Raw genomic sequence first — 23,486 nt, 5'->3', positions numbered from 1 at the left:
TGGGCCCCATAATATTTTTTAGCAAATATTGCATTGCATGTTCGTGTTAAGCTGAAATTAGCCTACTTTCCTCAGGATGAAAAGAACTTCGTTTAATGTAAAAATCATCAATATATAATCACTGGATTACACTTGCAGCAAAAATGCCATTGAGGCAAACCATTTTGTCTAGAAAGCTTTGTAAACACACAATAGGCCTACAGGCAACGAAAATAGTTCAACCAAGCATTTAATTCAGGAGTGTCCAAACTTTTTCCCACGCGAGCCAGTCTTGATAATAAGTGTTCGCGGCCAACAGCCACAATAATTTTTCTGAAAACTGCAAGTTGAATTTATATGATTTTTGTGTGTCTGCAGGCCAAAAATAACACATTGTACAACAGGTGCGGGCCATACAAAAACGTTTCGTGGGCCGGAGTTGGTCCGCGGGCCGGACTTTGGAGATCGCTGATTTAATTCAACCCTTTCTGCACTTTTTGCAATGCAAAGTTACGGATCACAGCATCAAATGATAAAATATTGCGACGTCTGAATTGATGCACAACATGTCTAGTTAGGCTTTTCAATCGTTTTGAGTCATAGACCTACTGGAGCGCAAACAATTCTTTACAAATTTCAGGAATTGCTGAAACCACGTTCTCAAAGCACAACCGTTGGAGGTAGCTACCGGAACACAAAAAAAATTCATAACAAAATTATTTGGAAAAACCTTTCGAAAGTTGCAATCAATGATTCCTTGTGTAGAGATTATGGGGTGGTTCGTTCTGGTTTGCAGCTGAAGTTTGCTGTGTGGGTAATTTCTGTCAAAAGTACCAACTCATCCAAAATGTCTTGAAAAATGTCATTGTTGTAGCCTACAAATGGTTTAAATTTGTCCCATATGCCCGCAACTGCACAACAGACATACGATGAAATTTTCATGGAACTTCAAACTCATCGACGATAGGCCTATGTTTAAGTTTGTTGATACATTTGTCAGTTCCAACAACGATCGAATCCTTTGCAATGTACGGTAGAATACATTTCCTTCGAATGATTCAGCTAGTAAAGTGGAGTTATAAAAGCGTTCTGTCCTCAGGAAAACAAAGTCATTTTCTTTTAAATTTATAATTGCCACTGCAACTTTAGCTTGCGAGTATTAGCCTACTCTTCTCAGCTTTCTCTTACTTAGATTACGTCTTCCTTTAATTTCATTAAATTCATCAGTGAATCTTGTTTAGGACCGTAATCCACATAATGCAAAGCAGTCACAAATTTAAAACTGCTAGTTGTAGGCTACTTTAGCATTGACTCAGCTTCCGATCAAGCTCTTGTTGGTTCTAACTTGATGCATTTAAGAAACGTCTTTAGAGCTTCAATTGCAAAAGAGTAATGTAAAGCATTGGGTTTGACTGCACCCCGCCTTGATTACATTCTCGAAGTCAATTTTCTTTGCAAGATGATAGGACAGCTTTCTTTAGATTTTTTAGAAATTCTTCTGTGACTGGTCTATAACTTTAAAGATGCCACAACAAGCTTACAGATAATTAATCAATTACTCCAAAAAGGATAAGACATTTGAACAACGCTGTCTGTAGGCAACATTATGAATTCCAACTAGATGTAAGCAACAACATACATAAAGAAAAAACTCACTACCTTCCAAATCACATCATGAGAAGCATGACCAACAAAAGGCTACTTGACCACACGAAAACAGAAGATCTTTTAACTATGACAAAATCACATCCAATTCCAGCAATAAGTTAATAAAATCAAAAGTTTTAAAACTGTTCGGCCACATTAAAAGATCACAATTCGGAATCAGAAAAGTTTGCACAGAAGGAAAAGTAGAAGAAAAAAGAAAACGTGGCAGACAACCAAAACGATGACAAGACAACATCCAATCATGGACCGGACTCAACTTGGCGACACTGGGCGAGCTGGCTCAAATCGTCACTCTTGGAAGCAAATAACCCATGTTGATGCGCAATGTGATGCAGGCGGAGATAATGACTGATGATGATGATGATCCATAAACAAAAAATATACAGGATTTACTTTCTTTAATCGTGCTTGGACTGATACCTTTAACTTTCCCAGATAACTTATGTTGGATACAACATCCTATGCCTGGCCAACGCAGATTTTGAAGTTAAGGTTCAGTTGTCAAGCAAAAATAGTTCCCGCTTAGCTAACACAGCGCCAGTTTTCAAGTTGAAACTATCAATACAATCGAAACCGTTCAGTGATACAGAAATCATTTCAGCTTCAGATTTTACGTCTTGAAGCTGTTCAACATCGCCTACCTTAACACGAAAATGATTTGTTCTTAATGAGAAGCATCGAGAGTGACATTTACAATGATTGAGAAATACTTGGAACTACGCACTTCATTTAAGAATTTATTGATTATTTAGTTGGTACATTTTTACTTTAGTACTAAATATGGGCCCCCCTCAAAAGTGCAAAAACAAAAAACTACTCGTTTTTCCTTTACAATGTTTTGCTAGGGGGGAAACTGGCCCGACTTCCCCCCCCTCTCGGAGCCACTGGTTGTAACCACCGCCCCTGGCCATTGATATCCCAGACGTCTTTATGATACCGGTATCCTAGAATGGTTTTAGTTTAGACTTTATCCATTTTTTTCTCACTATAATAAGCTTACAGAACACTAGGCTACATTGGCATATGGCTACATTGGCCTATGCTAGGCTACATTGGCCTATGCTACATTGGCATACCTGGGGTGGGATAGGTGGATTGGGCCATGTATTTCGTATTAGCTTAGTCTATAAAACAACATTGTTAATTGCTTTGACAGTGCAATCCAAAACATATTAAATGCCTTAATCTACGTCGTTAACTACTAAAACATTTTTAAGAGGGGGGGGGGGGGGGGCATGACCCAATGCGTACGCTGCGTACGCTTTGGGAGTGTGGAGTTCTTAAAATGATTGTCAGTAATATTGCGTTTTTTCAAAGTTAATTATGCGTGTAAATGATCGTGTATTTATGATGCTAGTGTTTTTTTTGTGAATCTAGTGTATTTTTTAGTCAAATCTAGTACTTTTCCATGACAAGAGAGTGGAAACAGTGTAAAGCACCATATGGAAGAAGTGAAACTTATTTTAGAGAAGCATCTCAGATCTCATTGAGGTAGTAAGAGTTGGACAAATAACCTACTGTTCGAATATTCGTGTGAGATTGGAAAATTTCTGATACTGTGGATAAATTCAAATGTAGGCCTCTGGCAACACTGCTTGTCTTTATTTCTTCAGTGGCCGAGGTATCCGAATTCCGATTGGGGGCTGGGCCTTGTCAAACGTTACTACAACCAGCGCAGATTGCAGAGAGAAACTCTGGTGGCAGCTTCTGTGATTGATCAAACCTACCGGCAGTAGTCACTGTACTCTGTAGCCCCTGCGGGCTCTGCATACGTTTTTTTCATAATTAGTTCTGGAATCCGTATGGCTTTACAGGCTCATAGTTTTTTCCTGGTTGCGTACAAATCCTCAGGCTGAAATTTCACAGACTGCCTGTTTGCTTTCTTGCATTTGATTGCATTCACATGATTTCAGTCCATTGTATAATGTGAATGCTGTATACAAATGTTGCAAATTGGCTGTGTTGAAAGAAACATAGCTCATGGAGGCTAGGCCGGATATCAGAAGATTGCAATTTGATCTGTTGCTAGCATAAGGTCTCAGGTTTTTAATATCCACAACACAGCAAGATTAACAAATTTATGTTTTGTAAAAACATTTAGCAAAGTGCAATACGAACCACTCATCTCTCAAGAGATAGGCCCAAGGCAATGCAAGGCAGAGTTGCACTTCATTGACATTAGATCTGTTTGTTTCAACAAAGTGGCTATTTTTACCCACTTGTTGCCATGATTACAATCAGGTTGCCAGAGTTAAGATTAAAGTTAGGAAGGGTTAAGGTAAGGGTTAGAGTTAGGAATAAGGTTAGGGTTTTGATCTTTGCCCAGGACTAAAAGTTTCCAAAATACAAGTTTTTGTTTGAAGCAGCTTTAAACTTTTCTCAAATTAGGGCAGAATTCCTTATCTGGCAACGCTATTAAGGCTATATTTACACTGTATTATAGCTACAGCCTTGTTTCAATGCACCACCCAGTTTATAGGACTAAATCTGGCTCAACCAGCTTAAGTCCATCTTAATCCGAAACTAAAAAATTGAATTTGTATTCTATTTTCTATTTCAGTAGCCTACCTATACGAAAGTGAGGTTTCGCTTTTTTAGCAGCTTGTTAATGTCACAATAAACTAACTGCTGATCATGTCATCCTTAAGTTCTTTGCCTAGGCCGAGTTTTTAAATGCCACCCATTGACCCATTTGCAGTATCTAGATCAGGAAGGATCAAATTTTGTGGTGAAAGGACCACATACATTTGTGATTTATGTATCAAACGGTCACTCAGTCAGTTGACTTTACTTGCTTTGCTGTTATTAATATGCCCCATGTTTCTAGCCTCAATTTGCTGATGAAAAAATGCATTTCCTTCTTTGAGCACCATCACTCCATCAGCTTCCAAAGTGAAGTGTAATTTTCACACTAGACGTTGAAGACTGCTGACAAAAAATTAATTGCGTTTCTTTTCAACAGCCTAAAATTGAGGCAGATAAACTTAATGCTGTCTTGCAAGCAATGCATAATATGATAGACATCAATAAACTGCTTGATGTGGTTGGCTTGTCTGGGTTAGATTCTCAACACTGCATAGTGCATAGGTGTTGTAAGATTATCACTAAATAAAATATTTTGCTTCATTTTCTTTGCTTAACTTTATACATACCAATTATGCAAATAGAAAAAAAAAAATGAAACCATAAATTATGTGATTCTGTTACAATAATGATATATGCTGTAAAGCAACATTGCAACTTATCCAAATTTTCATAAATAAAATTAGTAATCTATAACAAATGGTGACCAAAACCATAATGCAACCGGCAAAACTGAAGATGTGTGGGTTTGTGTGTGCACCTGTGAACGATTGGAATTAGATTTTGGTTTTGTGAATTGCAAGTTCGAATGAATAGTTTGTTTTTATCTTAGGTTCCATGTATTGATTCGCGACCATCGTCGTCCATCGACATAACTGCATCTACTTCACAAATTTGTAAATATTTTACAATTTAAAATAATTTGAGCGAAAAACCTTTATTTGAATAAGCTGAAGATGCTATTACTATAGCGAAATCGATTCTTAACTTAATAAATTACACTAAGAGGTTAGATTGTTGTGCAAATGCCAGCATTTGATGAATGCAAATAAGCAGTTTACTTATCAATAATGTTATCATAACTTGTGTGAGTTTTATTTTTTTATGAAAACTATGTGACTTGTTTTTTACTTTAAAATGATGTTATTAGAAAAACTCCAATTTTTATAAAATAAAAATAAAAACTGGCATCCTGACTTCCAAGCGGCATAAAATGTAATATATCAATGAGAAGTGCTTTTACTAAGGTCCGCATGTTGTTGCAGATGGCGTAAGTTACTGCCTGTTTTTTTACGGATTGTTTAATTAGGTGGATTGCACAGAATTTTTTTGCCAGAATAACAGTGGTGTTTGGAGGGTACCTCTAAATACCCATTGTCGGGCATTGTCGGCTTTTCGGGGTGTTGTGGAGCATTTCTAGGGGTTGTCGAGCATTTTCAGGGGTAGTCAGACATTGTAGAGTAGCTACTTTCAGGTATTGTTGGGAATTTCCAGGCATTGTCTATGATTTCCAGGCATTGTCGATCATTATCAGTGGTTGACGGATTTGTTAGGTATTATAGAACATTATCAGGCATTGTCGAACATTTTCAGGGGTTGTCGAGCATTTTCAGGGGTTATCAGGCATTGTAGAGTAGCTACTTTCAGGCATTGTCAAGGATTTCCAGGCATTGTCGATCATTATCAGTGGTTGACAGGATTGTTAGTCATTATAGAACATTTTCAGGCATTGTCGAACATTTTCAGGGGTTGTCAAGCATTTTCAGGGGTTGTCAGGCATTGTAGAGTAGCTACTTTCAGGCATTGTCTATAATTTCCAGGCATTGTCTAGGATTTCCAGGCATTGTCAATCATTATCAGTGGTTGACAGGCTTGTGAGGCATTGTCGAACATTTTCAGGCATTGTCGAACATTTTCAGGGGTTGTCGAGCATTTTCAGGGGTTTTCAGACATTGTAGAGTAGCTACTTTCAGGCATTGCTGATAATTTCCAGGCATTGTCGATCATTATCAGTGGTTGACAGGTTTGGTAGTCATTATAGAACATTTTCAGGCATTGTCAAACATTTTCAGGGGTTGTCAGGCATTGTAAAGTAGCTACTTTCAGGCATTGTTGATAATTTCCAGCCATTGTCTAGGAATTCCAGACATTGTCAATCATTATCATTGGTTGACAGGCTTATTAGGCTTTATAGAACATTTTCAGGCATTGTCGAACATTTTCAGGGGTCGTCAGGCATTGTAGAGTAGCTACTTTCAGGCATTGTTGGGCATTTCCACGCATTGTCTAGGATTTCCAGGCATTGTTGATCATTTATAGTGGTTGAGGGGTTTGTCAGGCATTGTCAAACATTTTCAGGGGTAGTCTAGCATTTCCAGGGGTAGTCAGGCATTCTAACAAACCTATCAACCACTGAATATGTTCGACAATGCCTGGAAATCCTAGACAATGCCTGAAGATGTCCGACAATGCCTGCCAGAAAGAATCTAAAGTACTTTACAATGCCTGACAACCCCTGACACCTGAAAATGCTCGACAACCCCTGAATATGTTCGACAATGCTTGAAAATTTCCGACAATGCTTAACAAGCCTGTCAACCATTGATAATGATCGACAATGCCTGGAAATCCTAGACAATGCCTTGAAATTATAGACAATGCCTGAAAGTAGCTACTCTACAATGCCTGACAACCCCTGAAAATGTTTTATCATGACTAAAAAATCTGTCAACCACTGATAATGATCGACAATGCCTGGAAATCCTAGACAATGCCTGGAAATCCTAGACAATGCCTGGAAATTCCCAACAATGCCTGAAAGTAGCTACTCTACAATGCTTAACAACCTCTGAAAATGCTCGACTACCCCTGAAAATGATTGACAATCCCTGAAAACGTTCGACAATGCCTAACAAGCCTGTCAATCACTGATAATGATGGACAATGCCTGGAAATTATCGACAATGCCTGAAAGTAGCTACTCTACAATGTCTGACAACCCCTGAAAATGCTCGACAACCCCTGAAAATGTTCGACAATGCCTGAAAATGTTCTATAATGACTAATAAACTTGTCAACCACTGATAATGATCGACAATGCCTGGAAATCCTAGACAATGCCTTGAAATTATCAACAATGTCTGGAAGTAGCTACTCTACAATCCCTGAAAATGCTCGACAACCCCAGAAAATGTTCGACAATGCCTGAAAATGTTCTATAATGCCTGACAAACTCGTCAACCACTGATAATGATCGACAATGCCTGGAAATCCTAGACAATGCTTGGAAATTCCCAACAATGCCTGAAAGTAGCTACTCTACAATGCCTGACAACCCCTGAAAATGCTCGACAACCCCTGAAAATGTTCAACAATGCCTGAAAATGTTTTATATTATAATGACTAAAAAATCTGTAAAACCACTGATAATGATTGACAATGCCTGGAAATCCTAGACAATGCCTGGAAATTCCCAACAATGCCTGAAAGTAGCTACTCTACAATGCCTGACAACCTCTGAAAATGCTCAACAACCCCTGAAAATGCTCAACAACCCCTGAATATGTTCGACAATCCCTGAAAACGTTCGACAATGCCTAACAAGCCTGTCAATCACTGATAAAGATCAACAATGCCTGGAAATCCTTGACAATGCTTGGAAATTATCGACAATGCCTGAAAGTAGCTACTCTACAATGCCTGACAACCCCTGAAAATGCTCGACAATGCCTGAAAATGTTCTATAATGACTAACAAATTTGTCAACCACTGATAATGATCGACAATGCCTGGAAATCCAAGACAATGCCTGGAAATTATCAGCAATGCCTGAAAGTAGCTACTCGACAATGCCTGACAACCCCTGAAAATGCTCGACAAGCCCTGACAACCCCTGAAAATGCTTCGCAAGCCCTGAAAATGTTCGACAATGCCTGAAAATGTTCTATAATGACTAACAATCCTGTCAACCACTGATAATGATCGACAATGCTTGGAAATCCTAGACAATGCCTGGAAGTTCCCAACAATGCCTGAAAGTAGCTACTCTACAATGCCTGACAACCCCTGAAAATGCTCGACAACCCCTGAAAATATTGACAATGCTTAAAAATGTTCTATAATGCCTAACAAGCCTGTCAACCACTGATAATGATCGACAATGCTTGGAAATCCTAGACAATGCCTTTAAATTATAGACCAGGGAGTCGAACCGAACCCGAACCGGATTTTTGTAAACCGGTTTTGGTGCTATTTTGTCTGAACCTTAACCGGAACTGAACCGAAAATTTGAGTTAGCTTAAACCCTAACCGAACCCAAACCGGTTGAAAAAAGCGGTTTACTCCAGCATTACGTCATTGTTCGCATTGTGGTAAGTGAAGTTGTACGTAGCATGTTGTTATCTTGGAGGCCACATTGTACGGATGAATTATAGCCTATTCCTTAACACACGATCCACTATCATCGATGCTTTGGAGAGGAATTTTTTGACCAGTGTTGGGTTTCAATAGTAGGCCTAGGTCTAATTTTATCGGACCCGAACCGGAACTTATAAAACCGGTGTTGAGACTATTTTTGTCAAAACCGAACCGTACCCGAACCACAAATCATTGTTGTTGAACCGGAGCTAAACCGGAACTCTTAAGTTTCTTCGAACCCAAACCGGAACTGAACCAAATTTTGAAACAATCTTTGAACCAGAACTGGACCCGAACCGGAAAAATCAAACGGTTTGACTCCCTGTTATAGACAATGCCTGAAAGTAGCTACTCTACAATGCCTGACAACCCCTGCAAATGCTCGACAACCCCTGAAAATGTTCGACAATGCCTGATATTGTTCTATAATGCCTAACAAACCCGTCAACCACTGATAATGATCGACAATGCCTGGAAATCATAGACAATACCTGGAAATTCCCAACAATGCCTGAAACTAGCTACTCTACAATGCCTGACAACCCCTGAAAATGCTCGACAACCCCCCAAAAAAACGACAATGCCTGACAATGCCTACAATGCCTGACAATGGGTATTTAGAGGTACCGGTGTTTGTATGCAATTTGGTGTTAAAATAGCAATCACAAAATGCGCTATTGTAATTTTAATACACACTAGAATACTGTACTACCAAATTATTACACACTTAAGAGTATGAAAATATCCTTCTAATAAAAACAGAGTTCTGTTTAAGTTAACAAATATGATTTTCAGAGACATTTTCAGAACATTTTTTAAAAATTGATGTTGATATAAGGAAGCTATGTTGAAGTTAAGATAACTTTAGAGTAACATTGAGTGTCCATTTTACATCATTTTACATGTTCGTTTTACATCAGCATTAAGCCTTGTAGGTTTATGTTGTTCCACTACACAGTGGAATTGGCCTAAGTTGTCTGCACTGACTCCTCCATATCTCTTTTCATTTCTTTTTTTATTTTAATTGATTGATTGACGACATAAACAAAAACTTTTCAAGAGGAAGCTAAATTGATGATGAGGATTACACAATGATTAGTTAGCTGAGGATGCAGTTTCAGAATTCAAAAATGGACTTCACTAAGATGATACTTTTTTAAATTTCTTTTGGTTTTGCTTGTTTAAGCAGTCCTCGAAATTAGCGGCGGCACACGGCAGTTGCCGTGGTAAATGCCGCCGCAAACGTCATAATGGCCATTCTGCTACGGCTATAAAAATGCCGTCGCAAAATGAGCATTTAATTCGGACAAAAATTGTTTTATTTAATTTGATTTACTCGCAGCGGGAGTTTAATCACCAGAAACATCGCCCCAAGACCTAACCTCGGACTATTTTACTTGCTGTGAACACTCACACAGTCTTCGAAATTAGCATATTTTTACTTCGCAAAAACGTTCACGAGGCCAAACGGCAAAAGGTGAAATTGCCTCGGCAATTGCTGTGAACGTTTATTACGAAAAAGTTGTACCAAAACATGTAAAAACGAGAAGAGAAAAAAATAATCGAATAGTCTATCACGACCGCACTGTTTGATTTGTTGTGATGTATACCAAAAGTAGCGATAAAGCGAGCAACACGATACGCACGCTGTTACGGTGATTCACGTTAAATAACTCATTGGAGTGGAAAAAGTAAGTTAAGTTTGGGTTGATTCAACGTTCAAATCGATTTAATTTTCCCGGCGGGTTATATCGCGTAACAACAATGCCCAATAAGAAATTTACGTTTGTTTTACATTAATTCGACATCTAGCGACGTTGAATTATAATGAAATAACGTTAATGCGAGAAGATTGCCTCGATTTACGTACATAGTACACTAACGTAATTTCGGCACAATTAGGATACTGCGAGCAACACAAAGTCTGTTTGATAAACTAGTCAGAATCGGAATCATCGGAGGATGAGGTTGTCGCGTCGTCACTGGAATACTTGAAGACGCAAAACTGCCCGTTCATGAACGCGCGATGCCATATGATCGGAAGCATTACTTTTCTTTAGGGAACGTTCAAATATTACGTAACGCTTTTTTTCCGAATTTTTGACCCCCCCCTCCCCCATGTAACGCCAACGTAACGCTTTTTTCAATCCCCCCCTCCCCCATGTAACGCTTTTTCACTACGAATTCAGCACAAAAAACTACCATTTCGTACTCGAAAGCGTTACGTAACGTTTTGCTTGAACCCCCTCCCCCCGATGTGACGCTAATGTAACACTTTACATAAACCCCCCCCTCCCCCTCGAAGGCGTTACGTAATATTTGAACGTTCCCTTACTGCCAAAGAACCATTTATCCAATTTTGTACCACTTTTTATATTCGCAACGACACCGGTAAAAATAAGCATTTGATGAAAGAATAACTTTTGCGTAACAATTAAGCCAGTATTTATAAGGTTGCAAACTTTTTACAGTTCACAAGAGCATTGTCAGCGCATAAAATAGCTTGCGTGATGCTCTGGGCTACCGCCATGTGACACACAATGAAGAAGCGCATAAAATTTCGTTTGATTAAAGCATACGGCAATTGCCGCCGCAATCCAAGGTTTGTTGATTTAGCGAAGGCAATGTTTTTGCCGTCGTAGATGGAAGCTAATTTCGAGGGCTGTTTAAGTATCAAGATGAAGCATTGCCTGTTATCAATACGACAAGACAGCGTTTTAAGATATACAGTGATATATCACCGGCTCGGTGGCTTAGTGGTTAGTGCGCTCGCCTCTGAAGCGGTAGGCATGGGTTCGATACCTTGTCGAGTCATACCAAAGACTTTTTAAAAATGGCACTGAATCTAATTTCTGCTTGGCACTGAGCAATGAAGTGGATTCGGGTAATAATGTACTCAGTTGCGCCTCTATACGGCTGCATTGACACTGTCTGCTTTGTAAAGCGCTGTAGAGCAACGCATTCTGCGATGGATACAGCGCTATATAAAAACTAACATTATTATTATTATTATATATATATCTTCGAATAAGCAAAATAGATACGAGGCTTTCACCCTTGTTCAATGTTGACGACGGCTTAACTATAAACATTTAGTACTGTACTATATAGCTCTTCAATGATTAGTATATACCATTACACCTGTGCTAGTGTACTACTATATAGTTAAATACAAAAAATACTTCTGCACTATTTCAATGCTAAATTTATAACAATAATAATATAGGACTAAGAATAATGGTGCTGCAAGCACAGTGCTGCTTTTTCATCTTACATGATAATTACATAATAAATACATGCAGTAGAAAAAGTACGAAAGGAAGAAAGTGGGAAGAAATTTCCCATGTTTCAATGGAAGTTTGGTTTAAAAGTAGCCAGTGTCATGAATGTAACTTTCATGAATTATTCAATACACTAGCCTCACTTGGCGTGTTATGGTATTAAAGTTTTCAGACCTGATTATTGTTATATGATCATGCTATTAATTTTCTGTGACTTCCAGAAGAAACGAGCTAGAAATATTATAACGATTGCGCAATCAATCTTTGAGAACAGTTTACTTTTATTTTAGACATAAAACATTAGATATTGATGTTTTTTTTTGGATAGCATGAAACAAGTGAATTGTAAATCATAAAGTTAATGCTGAATGTACACAGACATGAATAGCCCTTCAGTAGTGCCAAACAACATTGTGGCTGTGGCCATGTCCACAGCTAATGTAGCCCCTTTGACACCAGGTGTGTATATAATTTATGTAAATTTGCTTTGTGTGCATTGTGAATAAGTGTAAGATAAAAAACTAGCAAAGTTTTAATGCATTGTGGTTTCCAATATTGGCATCTTTAGAATAGTTTGCTTTGGATAACGCACCCGATGTACTGTACTAATTACGGTACCTAACAGGAACAGCAATATCAATAGTGTGACCTGTCCTTCAGTATGACTTTATTTCAGACAATCAGTGAAAAAATTGTATATGTACCAGTACATCGACAAAAGACATGGCTAAGTTTAATAGTTCTGGCTTTATTTACATCATAAACAGTCTGCACCATTCATATTTTTGTAGTGAAAGTGACATACGGTAGCAATTGTTAGTTTCATTAAACGTTGTGCGTATTAAACATTAAAAGTTTTCTTTTTATATAGATAGTTTTGTTGTCTCTGTCGAAGATAGGCTTACTGGAATGCTTACCATAAAGTGTGAATAAAATTACCCTGGCCTAAGCTTATAAAAATTATCTTAGCTGCAACATTTCAACTAAATTATGAGAGTCAAACCTACGCCTTCACGGCTACGGTCTTTCGCACTCTCTCATTGGATGCACACTGTCAGTTTTTGTTTTATGTATGTTTCGGCGTTTCGCATCCAAACAAAAATAAAATGACCATTGACCATCCATCCAAACCTTAAACAATACACCAGCAAAGTGGTATCATATTGTTGTGGTCTTGCTAATGGAAGGTTACACTAAAAAAATGCCCTTGCATACTTTGGCTTGTTGTTGCTCTGAAAAGTTTTGCAAGCTGTAGCCTACTGCAAGAATCTGTCAGAACAATATTATTGGCATATCAATGTGATGACGCGCATCATCTAATTAATTCTAGTAGATTCTTAGCAGTTAAGTTGAGGCAACCTTTGTGTTGCTACTAATAAAAGACAATGTAATCTTAACTCACGAATCATGTTAGCTTACAAGCAGTTTTATTGTGACTTAAAAATAAATCAGATTTGCTTGATTATATTGTACAGTACCAACACATCTTCAAACACGCTGTTTTTGAAGGTTCACCTAAAGTTGCCAATGTATCACTTCCTGTCAAAGCCAACACACCACCCACATGTACACAAATGGTAGGATCCCCACCCCAACATACTGGCAGGTAAGTAAACTAGTCAATATGCTTTTGTATTGCAGATATTGTTTTTAAAGTATTATGCTAGTTGTAAGTACTAATTTTTTCTTTACTGCTTTTGTATATTGGTTCAATCTCTTCCCATTCTTATTCAGAAAAGACTACTGAGATTTTGATATTTTTAAAATCACTTAAATGTTAAATTGTTACGAAGATCATGAGCTGTTATGTTCATTATATAGTTTTCTGCAACACATCTTTAACATGGGACATATTAAATCATAGTACCGGTAATCTCTAAGCATCGATTGTGAGACTGAAGTTGATTTTTTGATACATTACCTATGCTTTGCCACTTTTGCTTTTGGCAGGGTTAAGAAAAACTCGTTTTTTTTTTAAAAAAAAAACAACCCGCATGGAATTAAAAAAAAAAACGGGTTTTTTGGGTTTTATTTAAAAAAGATTCAAAAAAGGTAGATTCATGCTTATTTCACCTCAAATACTACTTTTTACCAATGAAGTGCCTCTCACTCACAGTACATGCTGGCATAACTCAATAAAATAATGCACTAGGGCTGTTTAACTATGAGGCCTTCTTACATTATAAATGAGTTTTAGTGTAGTACAAAGTGGCATTACTTGATTTTTGTGTACAGAAATATCCACTGTGTTTTCAATTTATCCTTGGAAATTTCCTTCACAGTCACACCCTTAAGTCCTAATTTGAAGTTTGTTTTAAGTACCTTTTAGTACTTTGGTTCATTTTTTCTGATAAAAATTGGACAAATATGATGCTCTGGGTTTTTTATGTTTTTTTTAAGTGAGTTTTTTTAAAAAAACCCACCTGGTTTTTTTTGGGTTAGATAAAATACCGACAACCCTGGTTTTTGGTGCAGTCTTTCTCTCTGCTTGTTTAGTTCACCAGGATTTTTGTATAGTTCTTTAAAATCTAAGCTACCACTGTGGTCCAGAGTTGCCAGGTAGCCTAAACTTCAGACAAAATGTAAATAAATTGGCCTAATTTCATACGGTGTGTTCAACGACTAGCCAATCATTTGTGTCAATGTTTAATTTCTTGTAACATCAGTGAAGTGCTGTAGCACAAATAAACACTTTTTATTATCTATTCTGAGCTGTCCCAATTTCAGACTACTGTCTGAAATCTGCCAGGATTATCTGGCAACTCTGTTAGTGATCTATTATATTCATGTGAACTGTTTACAGCAAGCACTTTTTTATCAAAGGATGTTACGTTGTGGCTTTGCAATTTGTTTTATAACTATGGCTGTTGTCAGTCAGTAAAACACAACCAATCAATAGAATGAACTATCACTTAAAATATTTGCCATCATGTGTGGTGGCTACTTCATTCAAACTTTTCCTGCCATAGGGAGGTGATCTGATTTGAAAGTTCTGCTCTAAAGAATAATGATATTTAGTCATGGTCAGTGTTGCATTGTATATTTTCTTCTACTGGAGTTCTGCTTTAATAGTAAAATCTTGTGAAAGCTACAGTACATTAATGCACCAGACACAAGTGACTGTGTTTTATTATTGTACGCTTTAATTTTGTAGTGTTTCTTCATTTACATTTGGGTAAGTTGGCATTGACATTTGTTTTGTGTGCCAATTGTCATTCAGTGCTGTCTCGTTTTCAATTCTCTGCCTGCATATTTATGTCTGTTGATACTTTTTTGACATGTGGCATGTTTTTATGGACTGTGACATGCGCTCTTTAAAAAGCAATGTATACTTCATCTTCGCTTAGAGTTAGTGCCAAATGTTGTGCAGCACCTTTATCGGAAGTTAAAGTGGTAAAAGGCCTTGAAAGTTAATAGTTACCGCCTTACCGGTATGTATAGTATCACTACCGGTAGTCAAAAAGTACATTCTTGTTTTTTTTTTGCTTTTGTCAATCAATTGTCTTTGTAGATCTGTTATGTAGAATGCTAGTTTTGGAAGTTTCAGATAACCACAACACAAGATATGATACAATACTATCGCAATCAATAAAAATTGAAACATTATGTTTGAATGCTTCATCTTCACAGACTAATTTAAGAGACACACTGTTGTAATAAGTTAAACTGAGGCAGTGTATGCACAAGCTTGTGAATTGCTTCCAAGTAATCTAGGCTGTAGCCGTTTTCTGGTGCCGTGTAATTTACAATAAAACGATAAACCCATCTCATGGCTGGTATCAAGCAAACCCTGGAGTGGTTATAATTAAGTTTGAGTGGGCTATTTGGCCTGCTAATTTATTTTGCAATAAACCTGTCAAGTCATCGTATTATGCATATAACTTTACTGCAAGCTTATTAAAGTCTGGCTTTGATCTTTAGTTTATTTCTTTTTATTTTGGGCAGGAATATGAAGTTAAAATCATGCATTATATGCATCATTTATTGTCTATTTCTCGAATTCAAATTGAGCCGGAGTTTCGTTTTAACTTTGAGGCTTGTTGTCTAACTTGCATCCAGTTTTTTACTCAGTTCCAATTCAATACAGGAAATTTCACAAGGTCGCGTCTTTTCAGTTTTGTAATATATCACTGCTTGCAGTTTGGGCACTCTGGCAAGGTTGGCAAAAGAACCAATTTTGTGGCCACTTTAGGGACCACACTGTTAACTGAAGTCAATAGTTATACATTCAAAAGGTTATTTTTGATGTACGTTTCAATAGACAAACAAATCCATAGTTAGCTTTTCCCACTTTTGATTTGACGTTTTATTAAAGTTGCAACACGGATTGACTGGTTGCCATTTTTATTCCAATGCTGGTGTACTAATCTTGTTTTAAATGTGTATCGCTGAAGAGCAGAATATTTGCATACTGTAGCCAATTTCTGTAAATGCTGGTGATATGGTTTGGTTTGTTCTCAAATTTATCCAACTGGTCCTGTGTAAGATTTATTAAAAAACTGACTTTGAAATTGCTGCATAAATATGTTTCTACTTTAAAACTTCACTTAAAAGTACGGTAAATAATTTTGAAATTTTTGTGAATGCGTGGTGAAACCAGACTAAACGGTCCTAATCAGGTTTAATTTGTCAATTGTGAAGTCAAATGTCCAAGTCATTCGGAAAAATAATTTGCCTCACTGACAAGCAATGATTGTCATGATTTGTCCAGGTTTGGCACCTTCTTTTCTTCACCTTACAAGTTTTTTTGCCACAGTCTATCCAATGAAGTGTTCAGGGTTATTGAGTTAAGTTAGTTTGTTTAATTGGGTGTATCAGTTTAAACCGTAGTCCACGGTTTAAACCATAGTTTAAACCAACTTTAAACCTGTGGATTTTGTTTGTATAAAATCTGACCACAGCATTTTCTTGAGGATTTACAACTGGTTTGTCATGATTGGTTTGTTATAAGGGTTTGTCATGATTGGCAATTTTAGCTTCTCTTGCTTTACATCAGACTTCCTATCAGCGTAGTAATCAATCTGATGTCAGCGCAAATTAAACTGTATGCTATTTTAAGTTGGAGCTATAATTAGCTTTGTCCAAAGACTGTTTGCTAGGACTTCCTACTGTGAGAAATGTGTGGTCTGATAGTATTTTCTTCTCTTTAAGGACATAATATTTCTTTAGCCACCATGTGAAATGTCAACAATATATTAGGGTGATGCTGTACAAAAGTTTCCCGGTGGACTTTGTGTAAACTTCGTGTATTTTGAATAAAAGTAAGTCTATTTAACCTGAAGAGACTTCACTTATTTAACCTGATCAGATTTCACAGAACGGAAGACTTTAAGATTCTTTTGTCTTTATGAAATTCATGTCTTTTTAGTTAATTAGCCCCAAAGTACCTTTATTTCTGGCCTTGAAACATCAAGTCCTGATGGTCCTCTTGCGTACTGCCAGCAAAACACTGCTGAAAAAATTTTTTGTAGCCATGAGACATTAAGTTTTTCTTACATCAATGTAGAACATTTAAAACTTATTTCACAAGAGGAGAATGGAGATGGAAACAACCTGTTTCAGCCTGACGCTACGGGGTTCGCTGTGGTATTAATTCAAAACTTATTTAGTGCTCAACGCTTTTCGTTAGTCAGGTCACAAATGACGTCTTGCATTAATTCTTTTATCTTATTTGGTCATGAGAAACCCTGACGCAGCTAGCAAAATTGGTACTTTTTATTATTAATCGAACGTTTACAGACGTTGAACCAATATAGAAAGGACTCATTTTTATTGCTGAGCTATTTTGAATGTGCTAATTTATAAAGCAACTACACTGTTGGTCTTTTTTGCAAGCAGGAATCTTGTGCATTATTTATGCATTTTGCTGATTATGTAATTATTGCATTTAATGGCATGCTAATACTGTCCTTGGTACTTGGCAGGGTCTGACTTGGATGTAAATCTGAGCCGTTTGTATTTGTACTTAGTGACTTATGCAATTACTTGAGTTTCGTGGGTGAAAGCTCAGATCACAAAAAAAATGAGTTGCAAAGATATTTTTCACACAATACAGTAGGTCTTAACATTCAACTAAGAATACAGCCATTTGAGTCTTCCATATACCCAATGCCCCAGTGTTCCCACATGGTTTTGTTGGTGGTGAGATTGGTGGCTGTATGCTTCAAGCCAGTTGGCAGAATCATTCTTTTCAACTGAATTTAATGTTGAGGTCACATGATAATGCCCTTGCAAGTTTGGTAAATCAAGAATGACATCTATTTCGTGACACGTTCATTTCTGTGCGCGCACACTCAATCACGCTCACGCGTTGACGCGTCATTGGCGTGATTTCAACGCACAAACCTTACTTGGCGTCAGTCACGAAGAAAAGATGCTCTGTCACCAAACATAGTCGAATTTGTACCTTGCGTGTTGGCTCTGCCTGCTATAATTGTTTAAGGGGCTTGGTTGTATTGCCAAAGAACACATCCATTATCTTTGTGTCTACATCTGTAGACCGTATGGCGATGCAAAATATCATAAATTTATGGTTTGAGTCTTTGGGGAAAACTTTCTTCGGAGCCTGTCACAAACGTTTGCATTGAAGTGCGTATCATATCAAAGGCGCTCTTGACGTCAGAAGCCAACAGCAGCTGTTATGTTTTTAAGTTGACGTGATGAAATAATGGTGCAGCCATTCCCATATTTTCCTTTCTCATTGCAACCAATAACGAAAGCGATGTAATTTCTGAAAAAATTAAATCTATAAAGCTCCCCTCTTTGTGATATTTAGTATTAATGCACAAATACATGTGACAAGCTTGCTTTTGCTCAATTTTCTGTAGGAAGTGATAATTGGTTGTCGATGAGTGCAGGAAACTACCATTTAAAGCAAAAAGTTCAGGTTCGGTCTTGTGTTCGTGGGAGTGCGTGGGCTCGGTGAATCACTTCTTTCACTTCCGATGGTCCCCGACACAAAAACAAACACATTTTCACTGACCTGTGTACTTGTCACGTTTCTGGGAACAATCAATGCCTGTTGTGCCAAACTTAGCTTTTTTAAATGCCCATCAAAACCAAAGCAATCGAAAACAACAACTCAAGTAAACGACTTATTTTCTTGGTAATATGGCGCACAGAATTGTGGTTGTATGCTTTTTTCAATATCAGCGTAGGCCTAACTCACAATTGAAAACACTTTTTTGCGTTTTCAATTCTTTTCGTAGCGCTTCAGAAATCTTTCATGACCAAAAATGACGTTCCAAAGTATTTTTGCGCGACCCAATGCTTGGCCGAACGCCCAAGATGCATCATTGTCACATCCTTTAGTGGCTGCGCTGTTTCAACGTCGTAAAGTGTGATGCTAAAATCTCCACGCAAATTTTGCCTAAAGGTTGAATGTGTCACGCTCCAGCTGGCACGAATGTTTGCTTTTTGTCACGTGACACCGCAGGCATTCACTCCACGTTTGTCGTGCGTCTCAGAAACTCATGGAAAAAGCTAACCGTCATCACTCAACATCCACCCAGTTAATTAGTCTTTGTTTACAATGATTTAACGTCATTACACGTAAAAAAGACTGTTTTTTTTTTCGCTGAGAGCTTGAAAACGTTCACTGTCTGCAACGTTGCTTTTTCTAATTTACCAAACAATCACGTATGTTGTGTTCATATTTCAGCACTCCAGTGAAAATGGTCAGCACTGAATCTATGGACATATCCGACGCTCGGTCGCCAGTTCAAGTTCTACCAAGGCACCGTCCCCAGGTAAGTTCAATTGATTGTTTCAACCTGCTGAAAAAATATCACCACAACTCTCCATATCTTCAAGATTACACGTTTTTCCCAAGGGTGTTTGAAATAGATTTTTTTCGGTCGAAACGATCTTTTATATATATAGTTTGAGACTTTTGAGTTCAAATCAAAACAACGATTTTGTGGCGAAACGAAAGATTTCGAAATATTGTTGAGCGACACATTCGTAAGCTCAGAGCAGTTGCTCAATATTTTCATTCAGAATTTACAAAAAGAAATGACTTTTCTTTTAAATTTAAACGGAAACGTGGCAAAAATGTTCATGTTTACATGAAACTAAACAATTTCAAATATTTTCGTTTCAAACAACCCGACTTTCTACCTAGGCTACTGAGAGTATTTAAAACCATGCGTTATTGTTTGTTTAACCATTATTTCCAACTTTTATATGACGTTGTTTACCGTAGGGTTTCCCATCCCAGCCAACAAAACCGGTCCTTCTTGCGTTGAATCAACGTCTACAGACTACTGACGTTGGTAGTCGTTGATTCATTGCAAAAAAGAACGGGTTTTGCAAGGTAAGACAGCCGCTCGGCAAAAAATGCATCATTTAAGCTTGCGTGCAGAAGAGCAGTAATAACATGCAAAATCTCTCACTGAGTCAAACCCGGAAAAGTTGACGTTTTGTGCGTGAGAGCAAACTGCTCTGTTGATGTAAAGCGGTTTCGCATCATTTACTTGTAGACGAGACAACTGGTCCGCAGAATTTCTGATTTGTTACAAATTTGTGAGAAACGCTTTTTACAATAATTGTCGTGTGATGTTGCATCTTTTTAAATGTCAACTTGTACTGAATGCATGCAGGATATTATGCAACAGTTAAGCTAACCTAAGTTGCTGTTTGCGTGTGCATGTTTTCTTTGCAAACAAACGTTTTCAAGACGTCATGTTTCAACGTAACGTTTTCAACGCTTTTACATTAACCCAATCATTGTAAAAACGGTTCATATGCTGTCGGGGTGGCACAGGCTAAAATCTGAAACATTTCTTACCATTGCGACGTTCCAATGATCGAAAGTGTCTTTCACGAATCCCTTTCAGGAAACATCTCAAAATGTACGTTTGATGGCTGTGTGAAGAATTACAGCAAATTTATTTAACCATGTTGCGGTTAAGTCATCTCGGTTAGGCCATATAATATATTTACAAAGACACGAGGGTCTAGCTCTAGAAAACGTTTTCTTTTTTTTGAAAAGTTAACCTTTCATTGCCTTTCGTTAAAACTTTTCACATGGAAAAAATTTAAAATTATATTTTATCCGTATCCGCCAGGGCCACGGTTTTCGAATGTCTTCTTTTATTTGTCTGCGTCTTTTAGTAGTAGAATAGCAATGTATATGCTTCAATTTACAGCCTACATATGCTTAGCTATTAATTTACTCAAATATATCAATTGTAACTTCTAAGTTATGCAACGTGCAACAATTGACAGAAGCCCAAATTCAATTCATATCCAGTATTCAATATAGTACTAAAAAGTGGTTGGATTTGTCGAGCCATTGAAACATTCTCTGTTCAATTTCTACTTGCAAAATCTTATTAACTGGTCCATTTGATTGCACTCCCTAGCCTGGCTTGTTAATTGATTTATTGCAGTCTATTAGTTTTTGCTGATTGATTGATGCCAAGCCATGTTGCCAATTTGAATAGTGATTCGTGTTTCTTCTGTACAATCTCGGAAATACACCGTCATTTATTCATATACCTCACGGGTTGCTGTAGTTACTACAACTCTTGTTGTATGTTTTCTGCGTAATGTTTAATTTAAAATTTTTTTTACAGTCTTGTGACGAAATCTACCAAATTAAACCGAGGCAGCATTTTTTTCAGCGTTGTCTATTTTGGCCCAGACAGAAAAATCCGTTATGTTAAAGGTTTCGTAATCAGACGTTGAAACAATGTAAAAAAGGCCATTTTTGCAAGCTGGCTGGTGCTTTGGTGGATCTTCTGGTCTGTTTTTCCCGATCGCGAGTTGTTCCCAAATTTTGGAAAACTCCTAAGCAGTTTTCTGCACGCGTAAGTCGTAGAAGGACTATTTGTGCATCGTGCATTACCCAGCCTTCAAACCAGTCCCCTATTTGCATTGACTCAACGTTCGTAGACAATAGTTTGGCGTTCACAGTTTTAGTTCAAATTGGTTTTTAGTTTTGCACCAACGCACTCTTAGCTACAAGGCCATAGCCAACTCTATCTAGAACGTTTTGATAAACGCACTTTGAAATCTTCCCAGACAGCAAGCTCCGTCAGTTTTACATTGATTCAACGACTGCAGACGTTGAATCAATTTGTTATCTGGGGTTCTCAAAACTTTAAAGGCGACAAATGAAAACGATTTCGAAAACGTTGCTTTTTCAGGATTCAAGTTCTCCTGCCCCACAATCAATGGAGACCACACTTCCAACCACTTCGTTCCGAGACGAAGATGCTGTAGATAAAACCGTGGTGATGAGGTAAACGATAAAATACGTTGAATAGGCTAATGTTTTTGGACGTTATTTAACATTTTTATGCATGGAACATTTTTCGCTATGATACTGAAAATTTTGTCTTTTCGCTATTGAGATGATTTTTTTCTACTCCCTTTGTAGACCTAATAATGATGAAGATTTAAGTTGTTTGGAAAAGCTGACTGAAATAGTTTTTTTTTTTTTTTTAAGTTCTAAGAAAAATTCTCCACTTGCTTCAAACATATTTTAACGTGAATTGGAACATGAAGATCTTGCGTGTTTGTCCCAACCAGCAAATTAGTCATCTTTCACATTGATCAAATGTCTATAAACGTTGAATCAATATAAAAAATGACTGGGTTTGTAGCTTCCGCTTGAACTTCGTGTCTTAGTCTGTCTTGTCCTTGTAGACACAAAGTCACGCTAAATCATTGGAAACTACTGCCAGTCATTTGTTTCTTACTAATTACATACGTCGCTGGTCAAATCATCGGCTGACGCAACGAACGAAACGGCTGCTTTAAACGTTTCATTCATGCTTTTCTACACAAAGCGTGTAGTTGCTTCGCTCCATTTCTCCAGTGTAGTGTCAGCTTGAACGCGCATACACGGCCTCATCTGGCCAACCAGTCTTGTTTTTACGTTAGTTCAACGTGTACATGTTGAATCAACCTAAAACTGACATACTGTATTTGCTTGCTGGAGTACTACAGCAATCCGCACAGAGTGGCAAATATAGCTGTGACGACGATTCTGAGAGGTTTATTTCATGTAACAGTGTTCCAAGGGATAGGTATGTCAGTTGAAAGCCGTTTGCTCTGGATGCCATGGTTTTGTCATATTGCCTTGGTGGCATTATCATTAGCTGCATTCGAAGATTTCGTTGCGGTTCCATTAGTTTTTCTGATTTAGTTTAGTCATATTGCAATGATTAAGCATTCACAATTCTTTACATCGCTTGTTGGAACGGAAGATTTGTTTTTATTCCTGATCTTTCTGGACGTTGATCCAATTTCGTGTTTAATTGTTTATGCAATGTGGTTGATGGTTAAGAGGTTATTTCAAGAGGAAGTTCAAACTCTCTGGCATAAGTTGCCTTTTCACATAGCTTCAATGCTGCCAGACGTTGAAACGATGCAAAAAGGGCAACTTATGCGAGCTGGGGCACTTTTAGGCTTTAAACTTGCAAGCTACATCCCCAGTCATTGAAGTTGACAGTGGAGTTGATAGGTTGATAGCATGATACTGGAGAATTGAGGGCTTTTCTTAGAGTGTGTTGTTTAGCGCCGAGAGTTGACCCATTGTGCTTTGATTGT

General features: G+C 37.6%; 1 protein-coding gene across 2 annotated transcripts in view; it reads left to right on the top strand.

Annotated features, from left to right (window-relative positions):
* The first annotated feature begins 12,225 nt into the window (after positions 1-12,225).
* LOC145779961 (uncharacterized) overlaps positions 12,226-23,486 on the top strand; it is a 34,178-nt gene continuing 22,917 nt past the window's right edge. For both annotated transcript variants that reach the window (XM_082591656.1, XM_082591654.1), the window contains exons 1-4: positions 12,226-12,386; positions 13,437-13,533; positions 19,588-19,675; positions 22,079-22,173. In XM_082591656.1, the coding sequence (XP_082447782.1) occupies positions 12,296-12,386; positions 13,437-13,533; positions 19,588-19,675; positions 22,079-22,173 (371 nt within the window). In that variant the 5' untranslated portion in view covers positions 12,226-12,295. The remainder of the gene's footprint in view (positions 12,387-13,436; positions 13,534-19,587; positions 19,676-22,078; positions 22,174-23,486) is intronic.

The sequence above is a fragment of the Aplidium turbinatum genome, chromosome 11 (assembly GCF_918807975.1).
Source record: "Aplidium turbinatum chromosome 11, kaAplTurb1.1, whole genome shotgun sequence".
Taxonomy (NCBI): domain Eukaryota; kingdom Metazoa; phylum Chordata; class Ascidiacea; order Aplousobranchia; family Polyclinidae; genus Aplidium; species Aplidium turbinatum.
The sequence above is the reverse complement of the archived record's forward strand: the minus strand, read 5'-3'. Positions and strand labels throughout refer to the sequence as shown.